The sequence below is a fragment of the Gavia stellata genome, chromosome 7, assembly GCF_030936135.1.
Source record: "Gavia stellata isolate bGavSte3 chromosome 7, bGavSte3.hap2, whole genome shotgun sequence".
NCBI lineage: Eukaryota > Metazoa > Chordata > Aves > Gaviiformes > Gaviidae > Gavia > Gavia stellata.
In genome coordinates, this window is record NC_082600.1 from 12,289,463 (window position 1) to 12,307,405 (window position 17,943).

The 17,943-nt window shown below is 36.4% G+C and overlaps 1 protein-coding gene across 13 annotated transcripts in view; it reads right to left on the reverse strand.

Moving 5' to 3' along the window:
* Positions 1-5,124: 5,124 nt before the first annotated feature.
* Positions 5,125-17,943, reverse strand: part of KLC1 (kinesin light chain 1) — a 30,899-nt gene continuing 18,080 nt past the window's right edge. For 5 of the 13 annotated variants that reach the window (XM_059819834.1, XM_059819833.1, XM_009814765.2 and 2 more), the window contains one exon: positions 16,557-16,656. In XM_059819834.1, coding sequence (XP_059675817.1) covers positions 16,631-16,656 — 26 coding nt within the window. In that variant the 3' untranslated portion in view covers positions 16,557-16,630. Of the gene's footprint in view, positions 7,465-8,856; positions 8,924-13,547; positions 13,683-16,556; positions 16,657-17,943 lie in introns of those variants that run through there. The other 8 variants (XM_059819827.1, XM_009814749.2, XM_059819826.1 and 5 more) reach the window with 4 other exon arrangements.

Sequence of the window (17,943 nt, forward strand, 5' to 3'; positions counted from 1 at the left end):
GGGCATATCTAGCTTCATAAACTTCTGCAAATCTTTTGGAAATGGTTCTTTTCCACTCTTTTCTTGCTTTCCAGTTCCCGCCCCTCATAGCAAAAGCCTCTTTAGCCTCTTCCATTCAAAAAAATAATAAACCACATACCCCCATCCCCTTGTTCTGTTGCCCAGCTCTGAAGCTGTGTAACCAGGTAGTTTGAGAGCAAGGGCTCTGGTAGTGTTCTTCCCGGTACTCTACACCGCTCTGTGTTTTGTTGGATCTGGGTAGCAGTTTTGATCAGCTTCTGGATCACCACCTCTGGTATCTTCTAGTCCTTACTGCTGGGCTCTTAGCTAAATTGTGCTTCTCAAGGGCACCTTCACCTGTTTTCATCCATCCATAGAGCTGTTACTCTTCTCAGGTTGTTGTTAAGGCTTTACATGTTTTTCTTTCCATCTTTGCACTATTTATTTAGCACATCTTTTTTTGTTGTCCTCAGACTACTGCTATGACATCTGCTTTTTCTAGTCTTTTGGGATTTTTTGCTGCATTCAGTGTGGAAGCAAGCTAGATGAAGTTACTCATGCACATTTTCCAAAGGCCTTAGACCTTATTTGGCCTATGTTACCTGTGTGCCTGCTTTTATCAGTGTATGGTGCTCACTTGCATTGCCCGTTTGTTAAGCTTTCAGATTTCCGTCTTCTACCTGCTTCCCCAGGCTGCCCAAACAAGAAGTCTACCAAAGCCTTAAGTTTTTCTGTGTAGTTACATTGCCGAGTTCTGTCTTCTGGCAAATAAGAACCTTTTGTTCTCCATAGTCTAAACAACAAAATCTCTTCCATAATTACCAGTTCAGAGGACTATCACTTGGTAAAAGGCAAGTCCAGGCACAGTCCTTTTGTGTTCTTCAGGTACCCTATATTAGTGAGATGATAGCCACCTTCTCTACCTTTCCCCTGTCCCCAGTGATACTCTTTCAGGATATAGCAGCCATCTTTCCTTGTGGAAGCATACAGCTGGGTAGCAGAAAGGAAAAGTTTTGTTTAACTGTACACTGGGTCAGCTGGAACTCCCTGGCAGATGAGGACAACTGAGTATGATGCAAGGAAAGGAGACCCAGGAAGATGGACTGTGTGACTGCCTCAGGGAAGTTCTTGAGGAGAACAGGCACAGTCACAGCTTGAAGCTGAAGGATGGGAACTCTAATCAAGCAGAAAGAAGGATGAATTGCTTTCAGCGCCTTCTGAGATACCTTCAGTCAGCAAAAGGGACCTTGTGCAAATAGCAAACAAATTGCCTTTAAATCATTTTTCTAAAATGTCTTAATTCTCTGTTTTTGAAAATAACCATACTCTCTGCTATTCTTTAATAAACTCCAACCATGAAGCTTAGAAGTCTTTGTGTACTCAATCTGAGGAAAAAGTGGGAGTGCTATAGCTCAGACACATGGCTACCTCAGCCTTCAAAGCGTGGTGTTCCCTGCCTCCTTCCTAACGCTTTTAATTAAGATAAACTAATGCAGCATAGGTAACACTCAAATTACTCTCTTCCATTCCTGGCCTGTTTAGCTGGGACAGGATCTTTAGCCAACATATCACTCATCCTATTGTACTAATTTGATTTAAAAAAATTAACATGCCACAGATGGATGTAGCTGATTAATGGAAGTCAGTCAACCCCTGTGTGGACATTCAGTTACAAAAGAGCTTCAAAGCCCAGGCTCCAATCCCAGGAGCTTGCCCCACTGTGAACCATATTCAGAACAGTCTGACATACATCTTAAGGCTCAGCTTTGTAATATTTTGATAGCTTTTTACAATGTGACTGCTTGCAGGAATGAGATGTGCTAGAGTCACAGGTGTGTCTGTAACCAAAGTCCCAGTTTACTTAATGAAAAACACTTTTACCAACAAATTTAAGTAACATCTTACCTGAGCAAGTCTTCCTGTTGTTGGCCATGTTGGTTCTTATCTTACTCTCAAGCTGGATGCCTAAATCTGAGTCAGAGTATGTTACAGTATGCTTCCTAGCTCACCGTCACACAAACCCTGAACCTCTAAAATGCAGCTGACCCCCAAGCTTACAGTCACCAGTCAATCACTCGCAGTAGCTGAATGTCCATCTGCAGCTTCTACCCCTTTCTTCACTTACTTAATCCACAGTCAGAAACCTAGAATGCTGTTCATCTGACATTACTACAGCTTTGGGGGTGCAAACCCTCATGAAGCCTGAACAAAGCATCTGCCCTCTTTGAAGCCTTGTGTCAAAAGTGTTGAAACATGCTTAAGTTTTAATAAATGCAATTTAAGAACCTTCCCTTTATACAGCTTTATTCATCTTTGGATTTTACAACTGATATTCATTTCTATACAGGAAAAAAATGAAGTAATTTTTACAAAGAAGATTTACATTCTAGAATGTATTAATTAAGTATATCATCTTTATCCTGTAAGACTACATTTAAGTATTTTTCTACACTTTGAAAAGAAACATTAAATGACATTTGGGAAACTTTTTTAAACAGTTTCAAATTAATCTACAGATCTGTGATTTATTTAAAGAGCCTTTTTCAGCAGAAAGATCATATAGGGTTCTGGAAGCATTGCTTTGGAAAAGTAAAACCAAATTCATTTGTGCTTGGTAAAGATAAAGAATTTACACAACTGACCTATTAACAAAACAGATGTAGTAAAACACACCAATCAATAAACCTCATTACAAGTTTTTGATGAAATCACAGTGAATTACTACTATTTGTTACAAGTAACCTTTGTGGAAGTTTATTTTCAACAAAGTTTTATGGGGTAAGATAAACAGGTGAACTCTGAACAGGATTTTGTCCATAGCTTTGACAAGCAGTAACTACACACAGAAATCAAAATGCAGCACCCTAAAGCCTATTGTGGAAGGTTTATTTATTTTTTTTTAATCAAACATGAAGCCCACATATAAGGGCAGGGCAGAAGTTCTCCTCAGGAAGGATACATTGACATTACAAATGGTTTTTCTGGTTTTGCTGTTGTTGGGTTTTGGTTTTGTTTTTTAAACCGGGTCCTAGAAAACAGAAAATACCATTCCTGATTGCATTGCTTAATGAAACTGTAACCTACCACCACTACTGTATAATGCTTTTACATAACTTAAAACTAAAGACTCAGTAACTTTCCAGGCTTGAAGTGTGACTTGAGTATAAATATAAGGAGCCTAAGGATTCATCTCGTTTTAAAAACTACTTCACTGTGCTTGTTCCATGCTGTATACAATTTTTAGTCTCTCTCAATTGTGTGTGCCAGCACAACCGTTACAGTAGCTTTGAGCTTTCTGCTGTAGCTGGAGCATTAAATGAACTTCCAACTGTGCTTCTCTAAATATTTCTTATTTAAAAGCAGCCGTAACTAAAGAACAGTTTTGCAACTTCACTACGAGCATAAGGATTTTCCCAACAACTCAGTTCTTCTTGGCCTCTATCAGATGGTGGCACTGTGCTTTGCTTCTTGCTTTGTTGTTTCAGGCTTTTTTTTTTTTTTAAACTATTGACCTTGACTATTCAGTGTACTGAGACTACTATGAATGGTTGGGGGGGAATGTAGATGTTCAAGACTTCCCTCAATTCTAAACTATTAAAAAAAAAAGGCAATGTTTATACCAATACTTCTATAAGTCTGTGACAACGTGAAGTTGCTACAATGAAACTGTAAACTTGACAGCATCACATCTTTTAACATTTATTCTCTCCATACAGGCTAACATTACCAAAAATGCAATTCTCTTAGCAGCTTTCAGACAAAATACATGACCTGCGTTAACAAAAACTAAAGTAACTTGAATTCATCAAGTATTGTAAACACACTTTCAACGAAGCACTGCACACCCCTTTTACTATATATATTTACAACAGAACCCCACCGTTTTCAAAATCACTGGATTCAAATGGTACAATTTAAGCACAAATACTTCCCAAGCTTAAAACCATTTTAATTTACTACCATTCACGAGGTCTTGGAGGGTGGTGGTTGTTTTAAGAAAAGGTACAAACTCTACATAACATGTCCAGTTGTTTTTCTGTTGTTTTAAGTGCTATGCTCTATCACAGTACTGCAAGCACAAACATCACGGCCATAGTTCAGTTATTCCTCTAAAAGGAGCGTATCATGAAACAGTTATATTTTACAGTAATATTTAAGAAGATCTAAACTTAAGGACAAATATTGCCAATATTCCTAAAGACTAGTGCATAACCAGAGAGACAGAAGGGCAACGGACACCTTTCTATCAGTAACAACTCAATGTCTGATTCATCCTACATGCAACCCTGGCTGACTATACCCCAGAAGAGCTAGCCACAGTTTGCAGGAGAATCCAGAGGAACTGGCCTAATCTGGAGTCCTTGTTAAGTTTTTAATGAAGTTCACTCTTACAATTCTGGGCAAGGACAAAACATGCTAGACTAAAACCAAAATAGCACTACCAAGGTTGCAGTTTTCCTAACAAGATGTCTGGCAATTTTGAAGGTCTTTTCTAGTTTTCTGTTTCATCAGATCTGTTGATTTAGTTCAGTACTGAAGATATCCAAGAATTATACAACGGGTATTTTGGTTTTATACTTCATGCAGACTGTTAGCTAACACTGAAACAGAGGAAATTCAGAAAGAAAATGTTACATAAAAGCCAACTGAGAAGCCCACCTGAAATTTAAATGTATACAAACCATATCCTGACAGTAATTAATTCATGATGCAGACATAAGGAAGGCTGGCCTTAAAATTGGTTTTGTACTTTACAAGTTTTTCCTCAAACTGCAAACAGCTCATTGGCTTATAACTGTAAGGACCTGGCTATCGTTTACGGATTTATGGGTTAGAGGAGTCTCGAAATTTGTTTCTTCTCTGAAATAAAAATTAACCTTTTAAATGTAAGAATTGTGTAATAAGCAGTAGCTCAACAATTTAATCTTCAAATAAACTTTAAAATACTATATAAATGTTTAAAACATTGAAAAGCACAGTACTAGTAACACCACCAACAGTACGATCCTAAACAAGAAAGTTCTCTCACTGTCACCATCAACATTGCATTTTAAAACTTCATGTACGTTGTAATTTGGCATGGTTAAATATTTTATTGCTATTTACACAAGTTCTGTTTGTTTGTTTGTTTGTTTTTGAGAGGCTGCAAAAATAATTTTCCTTAGAAGTTGAAAGATGAATGTAGGAAACACATTCTTCAATTTAAGTAATTCCTTATTGCCAAAATCAGTTCTGTGTCGAATAGTTTTGTGGGTTTTTTTGGAAGTCAGACTTTTATAACGGTCTCTAAGTGAAACACTGAGCTCCACAGAACCGCACGTTCCAAGGCCCACTGGGCCACTCCTGTGGCAGCAGCATCGCGCTGGTGTGCGACAGGCTGACTGCAAGGGGAGTTCGCAGTGAGTTTCTCCCAGGCGCGGCCAGGGGAACAGTGCTGCCACGGGCTCTCCCGCCGTCCCCCCGGCCTGTCTGTCAGTTGGCCACGGCTACCTGACCAGCCTGGCAACCTGCGGTGCAGTTCTTTGTGCAAAGCTAGCTCAGTCTGGACTTGTGCAGAGACCCAAATCCACCAGTGGCTGCATATAACATATTTTGCTTTAGGGGTGAAAAAAGTATATATATTATGTATATTTTTATATAAAAAGCTCTTAATAAAAAGATTAAAACTCAAAAGTCTACATTATATGTGTATATATTGTTAAGATAACTGAGCAACAACCTGTTCTTGCTCGAGTTCATTAAGGAATTGCACTACTCTGTGCTAATTCTACATATTAGCAGCATCATATCACACCGTTCCTAAATTTTCCTTATAGCAGGTATACCATACACAGCTTTCTTTAAAGAGATGCTAATAAGGTACCTCCTGGTAAACATAGTCAAGTGCATTACACATACAACTTTTTGCATCAGGTATCGTAACACAACTTAAAACCAGATGCAAAGCCAGTCAAATACTTCTACAAAGTACTAATTCTAATGACTCTTCACAGCCTGTTCAAATACTAAAACTTGCTTATATCCCTATGTTTTACCTCCTTCAGCTGGCGCTAACCTTGAATGAATATTCCAGCTTTTCCCAAAGTTAATTTCGTTCGGCATTTTCCAACTCACAACTACAACCACAAATACATTTGTACACACACTGGTTGGTTTTTTTACTTTCTCATCCAGCTTCACATGAATAAGAATTTTTACAAAAGATGAACAAAATTACAAGCTTTACAGAAAAGCAAAATGAAATACTAGTGTCTATAAAATACTTAAAACATACATAGTTCTAGCAGCAGTCCTGGATACAGACAGCATGTATATTAACTGTAAGTAGATTTAACATGGATGTGTGGTCAAACGAGTTGCTTGCCACTTACGGCCATCCAGTGCTTCCACTGGGGCCCCTCAGATCTGAGTGGTCCTTTGCACAGCCCCTACTCCACAGGGTAATGGCAAAGCATGCAGTCGCCTGCTTCTGCTGTCATCAGCTATTACGGAGAAAGGCAGGACTTGGGATCAGCATAAGGAAATGCTGGAGCAAACAGAGAATGGGATTGTGAACTCCAGTGGACAAGCAATAAAGTCAACCTGAGGCTTGGTGTTTCCCCAAGAGCAACAGCAGCTGCTCTGGGACAGCTGCAGTCCAAAACTTCAGTATTTGTCAATCATGCAAGGTAAAGGTCAAAACATTTTCCATTTCTCCTGATCAACATGAACCATCCTATCTCCACTAATTATTGTGCCCTAAGACTTACATCAACAAGTATCAAAGTTATGGTCACAGGTATCACTATTCATGCTATCTATATGTAATGTAACCCCAACCATCTCTTCTGTAACATTTAATAGCTCAATCTAGTGGTTAAGTAAGCCGTGTCTAAGTGCTGTTTTGCCAGCTAGGTTTTCTAACATTACAATAATCCGTGGTGCAAAGGAAAGCCCCACCAATACAGTATGCTCAATTTGAATTTATACAGTAATGCACATAAAGTTATCCTTTTCTCTTTCCACCACTGTATATATTGACTGCTACACACTTAATTTTGCCTGCATTTTCAAACATCTTTGCATTTTGGTATGCTTTAAATATGTTTGCATTTTTACATTTTTTTGGCTGCTGTAATATTCAGATCTAGTAAAGAAATCAACATAAGTAGCATGAATGGGAGCAGTGCAATGAGCAATATATATCTATATAGTTTTCCTTTAGACGAAAATACCCACTAATGCTGTGTTTAAAATCGTTCCTATTTAGAAAAGTAAAAACAGCAGTCCTTTAGAAAAAAAAACAACAAAATCTACAAACTAGGTGTTCCTATACATAATGATGAGGAACCAAAGCTTTGAAGGTCTCAGTGCTTCTTTATTCACCAAGGAATATTAGCTAGCTTCTGTCCAAGAATCTCAATGCGCCAAATCAGTATGACTGACACTCAGAGCTCTCGAGTCTGTCAGACAATTATTTCGTTCCTGTGTGAAGGGGAAAAAAACCAAACAAACAAATTAAGCAGATGTCCAGACAGTTCAAGCAAATAAACAAAATTACTAGTTTTAACAAACAGGAACAAGCGAATACAAGGAACTACGGAGAACTGGCCCTGTTCATGTTGGGCAGGGGAACACTCTACTGTATTCTAATAAACTTCTTTCTCCCCAACTTTCAACTAGCAAAACTGAAAAAATCTACTGATATGCATATACACCCTTTACAAGCCTGACCCAAGTCTTACCAGAAATGCAAGAGCCCATCTATGTGAATTGCCATGCGTGTCTATAGTGGGTGAACTAGAAAAGTTCACAAGAAGTGAGAACTAATTTTAATATCGCAGTGTACACACGAACAATAAATTACTCTTCTGGAAGTCACATCGATTATATACTAAGGATCCAGTTTAGGGGCACCCAGGGCATGACGCTTTGAAACCTTGGCGCTGTTGCTGCAAAGAATTATGCTTTACCCTGGATTTTTTTTTGGCTGAAGTTCACCCTAAGCCAAGTTTTGCATACATTTCACACCACAGAAAACTCTGCAGTACGTTCATTAGAGATAATACAGTTAAGACACCTTTATACCACTCAACAGTAAAATGAGAGCCATGCAGTTTTGGCTTTTTTGCTACTGTAGGACAAATAGTGATGAAGATCCTCACGTACAGTTTTGTTAGTACAGAAGCAGTTTCATCTTCCTAAAATTAGTTGCAGTTACTGTGTTAGTAAAATGCACAACAGTGTTTAGAACGCAGAACATTGCTAGCTTATTTGACAATATAAGAAACAGTGACTTACTAGGTAAAAACAGGAAATGGGAAGTAGCAATCAGGCACACCATATACAGTTAAGCAAAATAAGGTTTTGTATTAGCAGAAGCATAACACAGACAACCTTTTAGTGACTTCCCCCTGCATGACCTCAGAAACGACTGAAGTCGCATTTAAGGGAATCTGAAAATGTGCACAATTAAGATGATTGTGCCCTCTGCAATAAAGGGACTGAAGTAAAAAAAACTTAGTAACTGGGCTTTGAGAGTTCTTGGTTTTTTAATTAGTGTTTACAAGAACATAAGAATCCAGAAGTTTCATATCCACTGTCATAGTTAGAAGGTCCAAAGCCATATCATAAAAGTATGCTTGGTATCATAAAAGCCAATGCTCTTCAGTGGTCAGACTTGAGCACTTGCTTAAAATTAAGCATAATTCATAAAAGTGTTACGGAACGATGCCTTAAGCATACACTTTAAACATCTTGCTGAAGTAGGATCTTACCAATCACTAGGAGCTGTTGTTTTATTATTTATCATACTCTTTTTATCCCAAACCCTACTAATGATATCTATTTTTGTAAGAGTATTGTAGGGCTTCTTACTTGAAAATGATCTTCAGTAGCCTTGCCACCCATGTTAAGAACATTCAGAGAACTGGCACGCTTCATGCTGCAACCAGGACAGTGAACATGCAAGGATAAACCAATCAGAATAGCTGGAAACTAACAGCTCTAAAAACACAAGTATAACAACGAGCAATGCACAGTCAAGGGAGTTTGAACAATGCCCCAAAACTGATCAGAGGGATACCCTTTAAGATAACTACATAACTTAGAATTTCGGTTCTAAATTACATAGAAAACCAAAAAAATTACAAGCTCCTCAGAGCTTAAACATTTCAGGCAACTGATGTAATTTCAACTCAAAATCTCAATTCTTAAAGCACAAACTAATACACTGATTTTATTAGCTAATTCGCAGTTTCAATTTTATGCAGTTTCTTACAAAAGCATCAAAACATTCAGACAGCTTAGGAAAAAAAATGTGAAACATGAATAAGTTTGTCATAGGCAGCATTTAACTTCGAAAGGCTACAACAAACGTTAGTTTAGTACTTTCTGCCTCATCTAGGTAAGTCTCCAGAATCTTTTTCAAAAAGCATCTTAAAATCTTTTATTTTAAACATTTCAAAGTGGAGGGAAATAAGATGGTTGCTGCTACTAACTTTGGTTATGCTTTTGGCTTACAACGCTCCGAGCAGTGGTAACAACCACCCTAGAATACTGTATTAAAAGCAACAGATGAGGAAAAAAAATAATCACCTACACAGGAGCCACTGACAGTCAAAGTATCACTCCATTAACTGTAATATCTCCTGGTGTTGAGATGATGATTAACAATTTATCTGCATTTCTCAAACATATACAAAATCTAGCAAAAATATTTTGAAGTGCGTAGAATGAAATTCAATATTAGCCTTAAGCTTCCTATCATCTTGGTTACTACAACAGGAATGTCTGATGTTCTTTATCCCAACGTGTCCGTAGATTACTCAGAACGTACTACGTATGCCTTGATTTTTCACTATTTTTTTTCCTCTTTAGTGATTTCAAAACTACTAAGTGAGTACTTTGGATATGTATTTGATGAACTGTTCACAACACAATGCGGCCCTAAACCTGCAACGCCACCTGCAGCTTTAGAGAAAACTGGCTGATGCAAAGTTCCCCATGCCTTCCAATAACATGGAAAGGTTTATCCATACAGATCACGTTAGACATTAACCAGTTTTTCTTTCCACTGAAGCAAGACTACTAACAGTCAAAGTCAAGCACGAGTTTTATATGCTTTCATAAAGCAAAGGCTTAGCAGAATAACGAACTAACAAACACAGGCAACAGCTGCCACGTAACATAGGCTTACTGGTTTTTCCTAGCGTTATTAAATTTGCACATTTCAAAAGCTAGAACACACACAATTTGAAATATTTGACATGAGTGTTAGCAACAACAAAGCAAGGACTCATGCATGGTATGCACCTCTCATTTATTCAAGGAAACGTACAACAGAGGTTATATATGGAAGTCGAAGTAAGTTAATCTGTAAAACACAAACAAAACATTATGGATAACATTCCAGGGAAATAGAAAATCCACCAGTAAAAATTTACACGAGTATTTTTAGGTTCTTGCTGAAGTCCCAATTAAAAAATGAGATACTAGTTTGTTTGACGGTTTTTTGGTTGTCATTGGTTTTGTGGTGGTTTTTTTGGTTTTGTGGTTTGTGTTTTTTTGTTTCTGTTTTTTAAAATCAGCATACTTTAGTCTAGCAAATGCACTTTTAATTCCCTCCATGTTAGAAACATGATTGCACAAATAGCATGCAGTTGTTTTTCTGGCGCATAAGTAATAGCAATAATGAGAGGGGATTTTTTTTCCCCCTTGTAAATTACAAATCTTAACTGTTCTGACATATGATCAAAATTTTAAAAGAGAAAAATCGAACCTAACACTAACAAAGTTAAAATTATTGCAGAACTGAATTCTGAAATATGATAAAGAAAGAAAGAAGTCATACCATGCTTCAGGTATTGTATGTTTCAAAAAACAGTTCTTGAGAGATTTGTTCTTCGTCAAAAAGGCTTTTGCATACTTTTAAAGAAACAATTCCCCTGCTGAGTTTTCCACTTAATTCCCTTCAGCCTTCTGTATCAACCAACATGAAAACTTAGTCTTTCTTTCATGCTGGGATATTAATGTATTTCTATTTGAGTATTTCTCATTCAGAATCACACCAGCACTGTCAATTACTATTTACAGAAGCACGGTATGAGCAACAGGTGTAAATCAATTTCAAAACAAAGTCTTTATAGAGACATAGGCACAGAATGGAGAGATCTACTGGTAAGGAGGGAGGCACAGAAGTCTTCTACCTAGAGTGGCTGATGTCACAGCAAAAATGATTTATGTGTATGCTATGTCACTATTGTAATATTCAGCTATCAAACACACTAAAAAAGAAAGGTTTGCATAATAAAAACTGAATATCCCTTTTAGTAAGCTCAGAAACAGAAAAAAATTAACTCTATTTACTAAAGTTTCTTCAGAAAATGAAACGAAAATGACTTCTTGGAATATCAGTATGTATAGCTATGCTTCATGATCTACAAAGCTGGTGTTTAATACCAGAAATCTTAGCTGGTTTTAATAACAAATGCAAATATAAATTAAGATTGAAAAAATGTCTGTATCTTACAAGAACAGAAATTGTAGTATTTATTGTTTTACACACTCAATGTGCATATATACATAAAAGCCTGTCAATGCAATACACTTATTGCAAGTTTTAAGGATAAATTATTCTTTGAGAACAACAGTAACATCTAAAAACAAGAATATTTTGTCAAAAAGGGAAAGCAAGAAAGATACTGCTTTGTTTTCAAATTTGTTTCACATTAATGTCTTTATTTGAGGAAGTCTTATCTGGTGATGCAGACCCCACAATATAATTAATGTTAATGTGGGTAGATTAATTCTATGTCGGTCAAATTACACTACTGAAGTTCAGACAATAAAAAGGTAGAGGAGTTCTTACAGGACACTGCAAAACCAAATGTCTTCAGTTATACGTAAGCATAATTTTCTACACCTATAATCACGGAGTTACTTTACCTGCAGAAAAAGTTAGCTCTATTTACTACAGAGAACAAGGAATAAAACTCTTGGCTTTTAAGAAAATGAAAACCTTTCCATGCCTCACAAAAATGAGGAGAAAGTGCAAAATTAGCTATGAATATATGCATCTATTGATACAAGAATATACCTGAACTATGATGTATGAACTCTAGACAGTACTGAATAGAAACAGAAAACCAACATATCAAAATGCTAACACTGAAGACAAAGAAGAAAATCCCTTTTATTCTATTTTGGCTTGCATTTTCTTTTTTTCCCTAAAGCATTTTACATTTACATATTTCCTTCTTCTAATTACATGTTTTTCACAGTTTATCCCAATCTATCATCTCAGAGGCAGTTCTTAATCATGTATCAATAAATGCAAAGGATTTTTCAACCTTAATTTGATCCAGTGCCTTCAACATCAACTCTCTGGCAACTCAGAGTGAAATTTTAATAAACAATTCTAAAAGTCAGATCAGGCTGAATTTGAAAGAGAGACGTGAGGAAGAGAATTCTATGTGCACTGCAGCTGTACACAATGTTTTACAGACGCATAAAAACAGTAAGGCAAAACTTCATTGGAGCACTTACAAAAACACATTGAGACCCTGCCTCCAGATCACTGTCTCGCGTATTACCATCATCATCATCTACTATATTACTCATAGATCCTGTTACTCCATCAGAAGTGAATCCACATTCTCCAAATTAACTGTTCTAGAGCATAAGTTCAAATTCACATTGTCACACAGTTTCCTGTCAACTACATAAGTTCCAGTTTTCCACAGCAAGAGGAAAACACCCTGCAAAACTGACTGTAATTACGTTGGGGGTGAGGCGGAACACCCATGACTGCTATTATGAAAAAGAGTAGTATATTTTAACATTTCAACTTCTCTGCAGCAGCCAATAAGTGATGCACGGTTTTATGCATTTATTAGAAATATTACATACATTCAAATCCATAATCATATGGTAAATAGGAAAGAGTGAGAAGTCAGAGTCATTAAAATTTGAATTTTTACCACTGACTTCACTGAGGCCAAAATGTTAATGAGATGCACAAGGTTCAAGTTTTTCAACATTCTCCTTTGCTTTCTGAAATCTGGGTTTTCCAAAAATAGAAAATGAGAAGGGCTCAAGTCAGTAATTCTCTTTATACCCACAGCAATATATAAAGCTATAGCAAGAATATAACAAGATATTAAGCTGTATCAAGAATGTTAGTTGTGGGTTTACTCTATTCAAGCTTTTATTGTAAAAATCAGTAACATTTATTATTCTTCACTGCTGTGTGAAAAGGAGAATTTTGCAGGTAACTAAGATTTATCAATAATTTTTAAGGCTTTTCTAGTCTTCAAGTGGCTAAAGCAGTAAAAAGGGAAAAAACACTGTTAAAATTGAGTTAAGTCTTAAAAGTGAATATAATTCCTCAGATGTTACAGAGCTTTCATTATAAGTTTAAGAAATTATTTCCTATTTTGTTTTCCTTTAAGATATAAATCTATATGATATGCAGTTAGCCTAGCAGAGAAAACACTGCCCTAAGTACTGCACTACACTACAGTGGGGGCACAGAACAAGGGCACACCAGCACAGCTAAGAATAGATAATTACCCTGGATTCTTTGGTTCACTGTCTCGTGAACTTCCTCCCTTCAGCTTTCTAACCAGCTTCTCACTGCTGCGTCTAATGGAAGCACGAAGTTTGCTAAAGGAACCACTGCGTTTTAAAGATCCAGTGCCATCCTGAAAAAAATTGAACAAATGTGAAAATGCAAGAGTTTGTCGCCCTCCCCGAAACCTGGCTCAAAAACATATAACTGATGAAAAGTTTTTTTTTAAATTGCTATTAATATATACTTGGTACAATTACCTAAACACAGAATATCATATAGCTATCACTTCACTAAAACAAAAGGGTTCCTTCCAAACTGTAACAAAGATTTCTAAAATGTTAAGACATGCTCAAGCTGTGATTCATAATAATTAATAAAACCCTACCACAGTAGTCAAACAATTCACCATCACCATTCACCATCATATGAGTGCACTGTGGTTAACAGGGTACAAGCCCCAAGCAAAAGCATTCCATCAGTCTAAGAAAAAAACAGTTTTATTTTTTTCTAAACATCTACATTACTTGCAAACATGTTTAATTAACCCTAAAATCCTTGAACAAAAATAATTCTCATCAGAAACACATATGGTTAAATTCCTATGCTTCATTTTAACTTTCGCCAAAGAAAACGTAAAACATGATGAAACGCATTTTTCGTACATTGCATTCATGTTTTACACTGCTGTGCTGATCCAAAGAAACTTCCAACTGACCACAATTCTATTTTTAAACATTGTACTCTTAAAAAAAAACACCCAAACCCAACAGTTTAGTAAGATTAGAAGTGACCACTTCCTACTTCATAGAAATTCTATGTGATTATGAAAGAAGAATTGTAGAAGGAGAAAGTAAAGTACCACTAAGCAGACAAAGACAGACACCTGATTTGGAGTGAGTTTATTAGAAGTTAGAAAGACAAATACACAAATCACTGAACACCAAGATTAGTAGAGAAAAGCATAATTGCCAAAATCTCCCACAAAGACTAAACAGCAATGCTACGTTAGAATAATCATAAGTGAAGACATCCAGAGTTCCGTATTGATGTTAACCATGTAATAGGTCTCTAAATACATTTTAAAGCACTTGGAGAACATGCCTTACTGTTACGGGTTTTGTTTTTTCTCCTGTAAAGATCACCACCATGCCATTTCAATAATACCTTGTGTGATACTTTTAACTACCTTTTTTCCATAGTGAACAGCTACTTATAAAGGTCATTGTTACTTTTTTTTTTACTAATGTATTACACAGCAAATGGTTGTAATAACATTTTGTATGACTAGATACATATCTGGCAAAGCTACACGTGTACAGAAATAGAAAAAAAAAAAGAGACACCAGCACTGAAGGAATGGCCAGTTTACAGGGAAGTGTAGCTCTGACAAGAATCTTAAGGGATTGGCTAAAGCACAGCAGTCAGTACTGAAGAGAGAAGTTAAAGCTTGAAGATGGTGCACGCCCGTCATGCAGGAGACAGTATAAGAATCACAAAAGGCATCTAGGCCTGTCAGAAATGGAGAGAGAAAAACTGAATGAAACTGTTGGGAAAAATTCAACAGTTTTCAATTTTGAACAGTTATGTTTACAGTATTTCTAGGTCACATTCAAAACAATTTTTTCTGGAGTAAAATTTTGGACTGCCCTTAAGTACAAAGTGCAGGCCCTTGCAATTACCAGAATGTACATCTTTATACAGTTTCACCTATATCACTAATTTGCAACTTACAAAGAACATGAATGATGCTGTGCATTCTTTAGGTTAGCATTTGTATAAAATACAAAACACCTTTAGGATGGGATAGCTTTAGTATTACATTTTGTAAACAAAGAAAGGAATTTTTTTTCAGCTGACATTAACACAAAAATAAAAATGAGGAAAAAAAAAAACAGAAGAAAGGAACAGAGCAAGGTGCATTCATTTCAGCTTTAACTTCTGTCAGGAATTCTCCTCGAAACAAAACTGCAAGAAGAAAGAGGTTTTCCCCTAACCTCCAGACAAAATTCTATTCATTCCTTTAAGGAATTAGACTCTAACTGACCTCACGAGTATTTTTTAGAACATATCTCTGTGTGTGTGTGTATAAATACATATATTATCCAAGTGGAAACTGCTGTACTTTTCCTAATGCAGTGAGGCAGCTGAAAGAATCCACCTTTAAATATAAGCTGTGGTTCAATTTACACGCTTTCCATTCTCAGTGTTAAGTATAGAAACCATTACTGATAGTCTTAAGATAACGGTTTTGACAGCTTTTACCTATAGCAACCGGAATGAACAGTAATTAAAATTATTCTTGCAAATGGCAAAATGCCTTGCTACCAAGTGATTAGAAGATCAAAATCTAACCAAGTATGTTTCAAATTAAATTGCATACATTGTTCACACTTTTAAGAATAGACTTCAGCTTTGCAGGATTTAATAAACTGAAGTCTAAATTCCAATTGGAAGTATTAGATCAGTGAAAAGGCTAATTATTCCTATGTTCTTAAAACAGTGGTACTGTAGAAGTGATAATGATCTAGTAAAAAAAGGCAAGACAAATTTGGTAGATATGGAGTATAACTTCTATTATGCTAACTAGCACATTAGGAAGAAGCAGACAAGCTTTTGGGTACTTAAAATCTGAAATAAAGACATTGAGCTCCCAAGTTAAACACTGACTGCATGATTAACAAAACAGCTTTAAAGCATGATCTTAGGATTAAAAAAAAAAATCCATAAATCCAGTATAAACAAACAAATCAGATATCCGTTTCTATGGCAAAGATTAATTGCTATTTTTATGTCACTCAGAATGAGAATCTTATTACTTTACTTATCTTATTACTTTTGCTTACACCTTCATCATCTCCTGTACTTTGTAGTTGTCTGCTACAACGCTGCTCTGGCTGACACTTCTTACTTAATAAGAGCAACTCTTACCTGCTAGTCTATGGTAGTGAAATTTATTGCTTTCGTTTCACACCTGAAAGTGGACTGATGTGCCCAAAAGCTTGTCTTTTTGAAGCATATGGTTTAGAATAATAAAAGATACTTCCTCACACTAAAAACATTATCTTGAATTAAACACTATCATACCATGAATATTTTTATCTGTCCTCCAACTGGCTGCAAGATCGATTTACAAAAATGCCAATTAGAGACACCCCCTGTCATTTTTAACATACAAACATAGTAAGGGATAAAAATCTTGGGATTTCTACCTTGAATGTTTAAGACAAAGTATTTCTTTGCATCTTTGGTTAACTTTAAGGGATGGACTTTCTATGAAACATGTAAACATGCACTACACAACCTCACTTAGCATGTTCATTTTAATAGTTAATGACAGATTTACTTCCAATAAATATTTCAGTTCTTTTCCATAGAATCACAGAATGGTTTGGGTTGGAAGGGACCTTAAAGATCATCTAGTTCCAACCCCCCTGCCATGGGCAGGGACACCTTCCACTAGACCAGGTTGCTCAAAGCCCCGTCCAACCTGGCCTTGAACACTTCCAGGGAGGGGGCGCATCCACAACTTTTCTGGGCAACCTGTTGTGCCTCACCACCCTCACGGTGAAGAATTTCTTCCTTACAGCTAATCTGAATCTACCCTCTTTCAGTTTAAAGGCATTACCATTTTTGTGAGACTATAAGACATTACATCAAAGCATACAATGCTTAATAGTGATTACATTCCATATGGAAGTCACTTCATTACAATAAATCTTCCAACATAATTTCTTTGTTGAAGTTTGTTGCTTTACACACGCCACCTATTCTCTGACAGCCAAGAACATGAGTCAGCTTGACCACTTCAGAAGAATTTCAAGGGAAAAGGCAGGCCTCTCTTCAGGCTCTGCACACAGAAGTATCTGCCTGATAAAAATATTCTACTATATGAATCAGAATATTTTGTCTGGAGCGAACACAGAAGCGTGAAAAAACCCTATATGATATAAAGTAGAGGGAAGAACAGCACTGAGATAGAAACACTAGCAGGGTAGAGGGAGAGAGAGTTGCCCACTTTATGTAAAAGATGTAATACAAAATACCTTCTCTTAAGAGGGGGTGGGGGGGAAGAAATAACGAACATGAGAATAATGCAATGTCACTTCGGCACATTAAAAATGAAAAGTTTGTTTGCCTTGACAGGTCAAAATTTAGTTTTTCAGATCAACAAGTTTTATCACTGAGTTTGATTCAAATATTGACCTAGAAATACTGTCTATTGCTTTTCCAGAAGGCCTTTTCAATCCAAAACCTGCATGCTTGTTTAATTAATGTAAATACAGAAAAAAGCTTAATCCATTTAGAACATATAGTCATGCAAAGTACAGCGAAAATTAATGGAGGAGTACAGTACACAGTTCTAACACTGAATGGGCAAAATGAGAATTAAA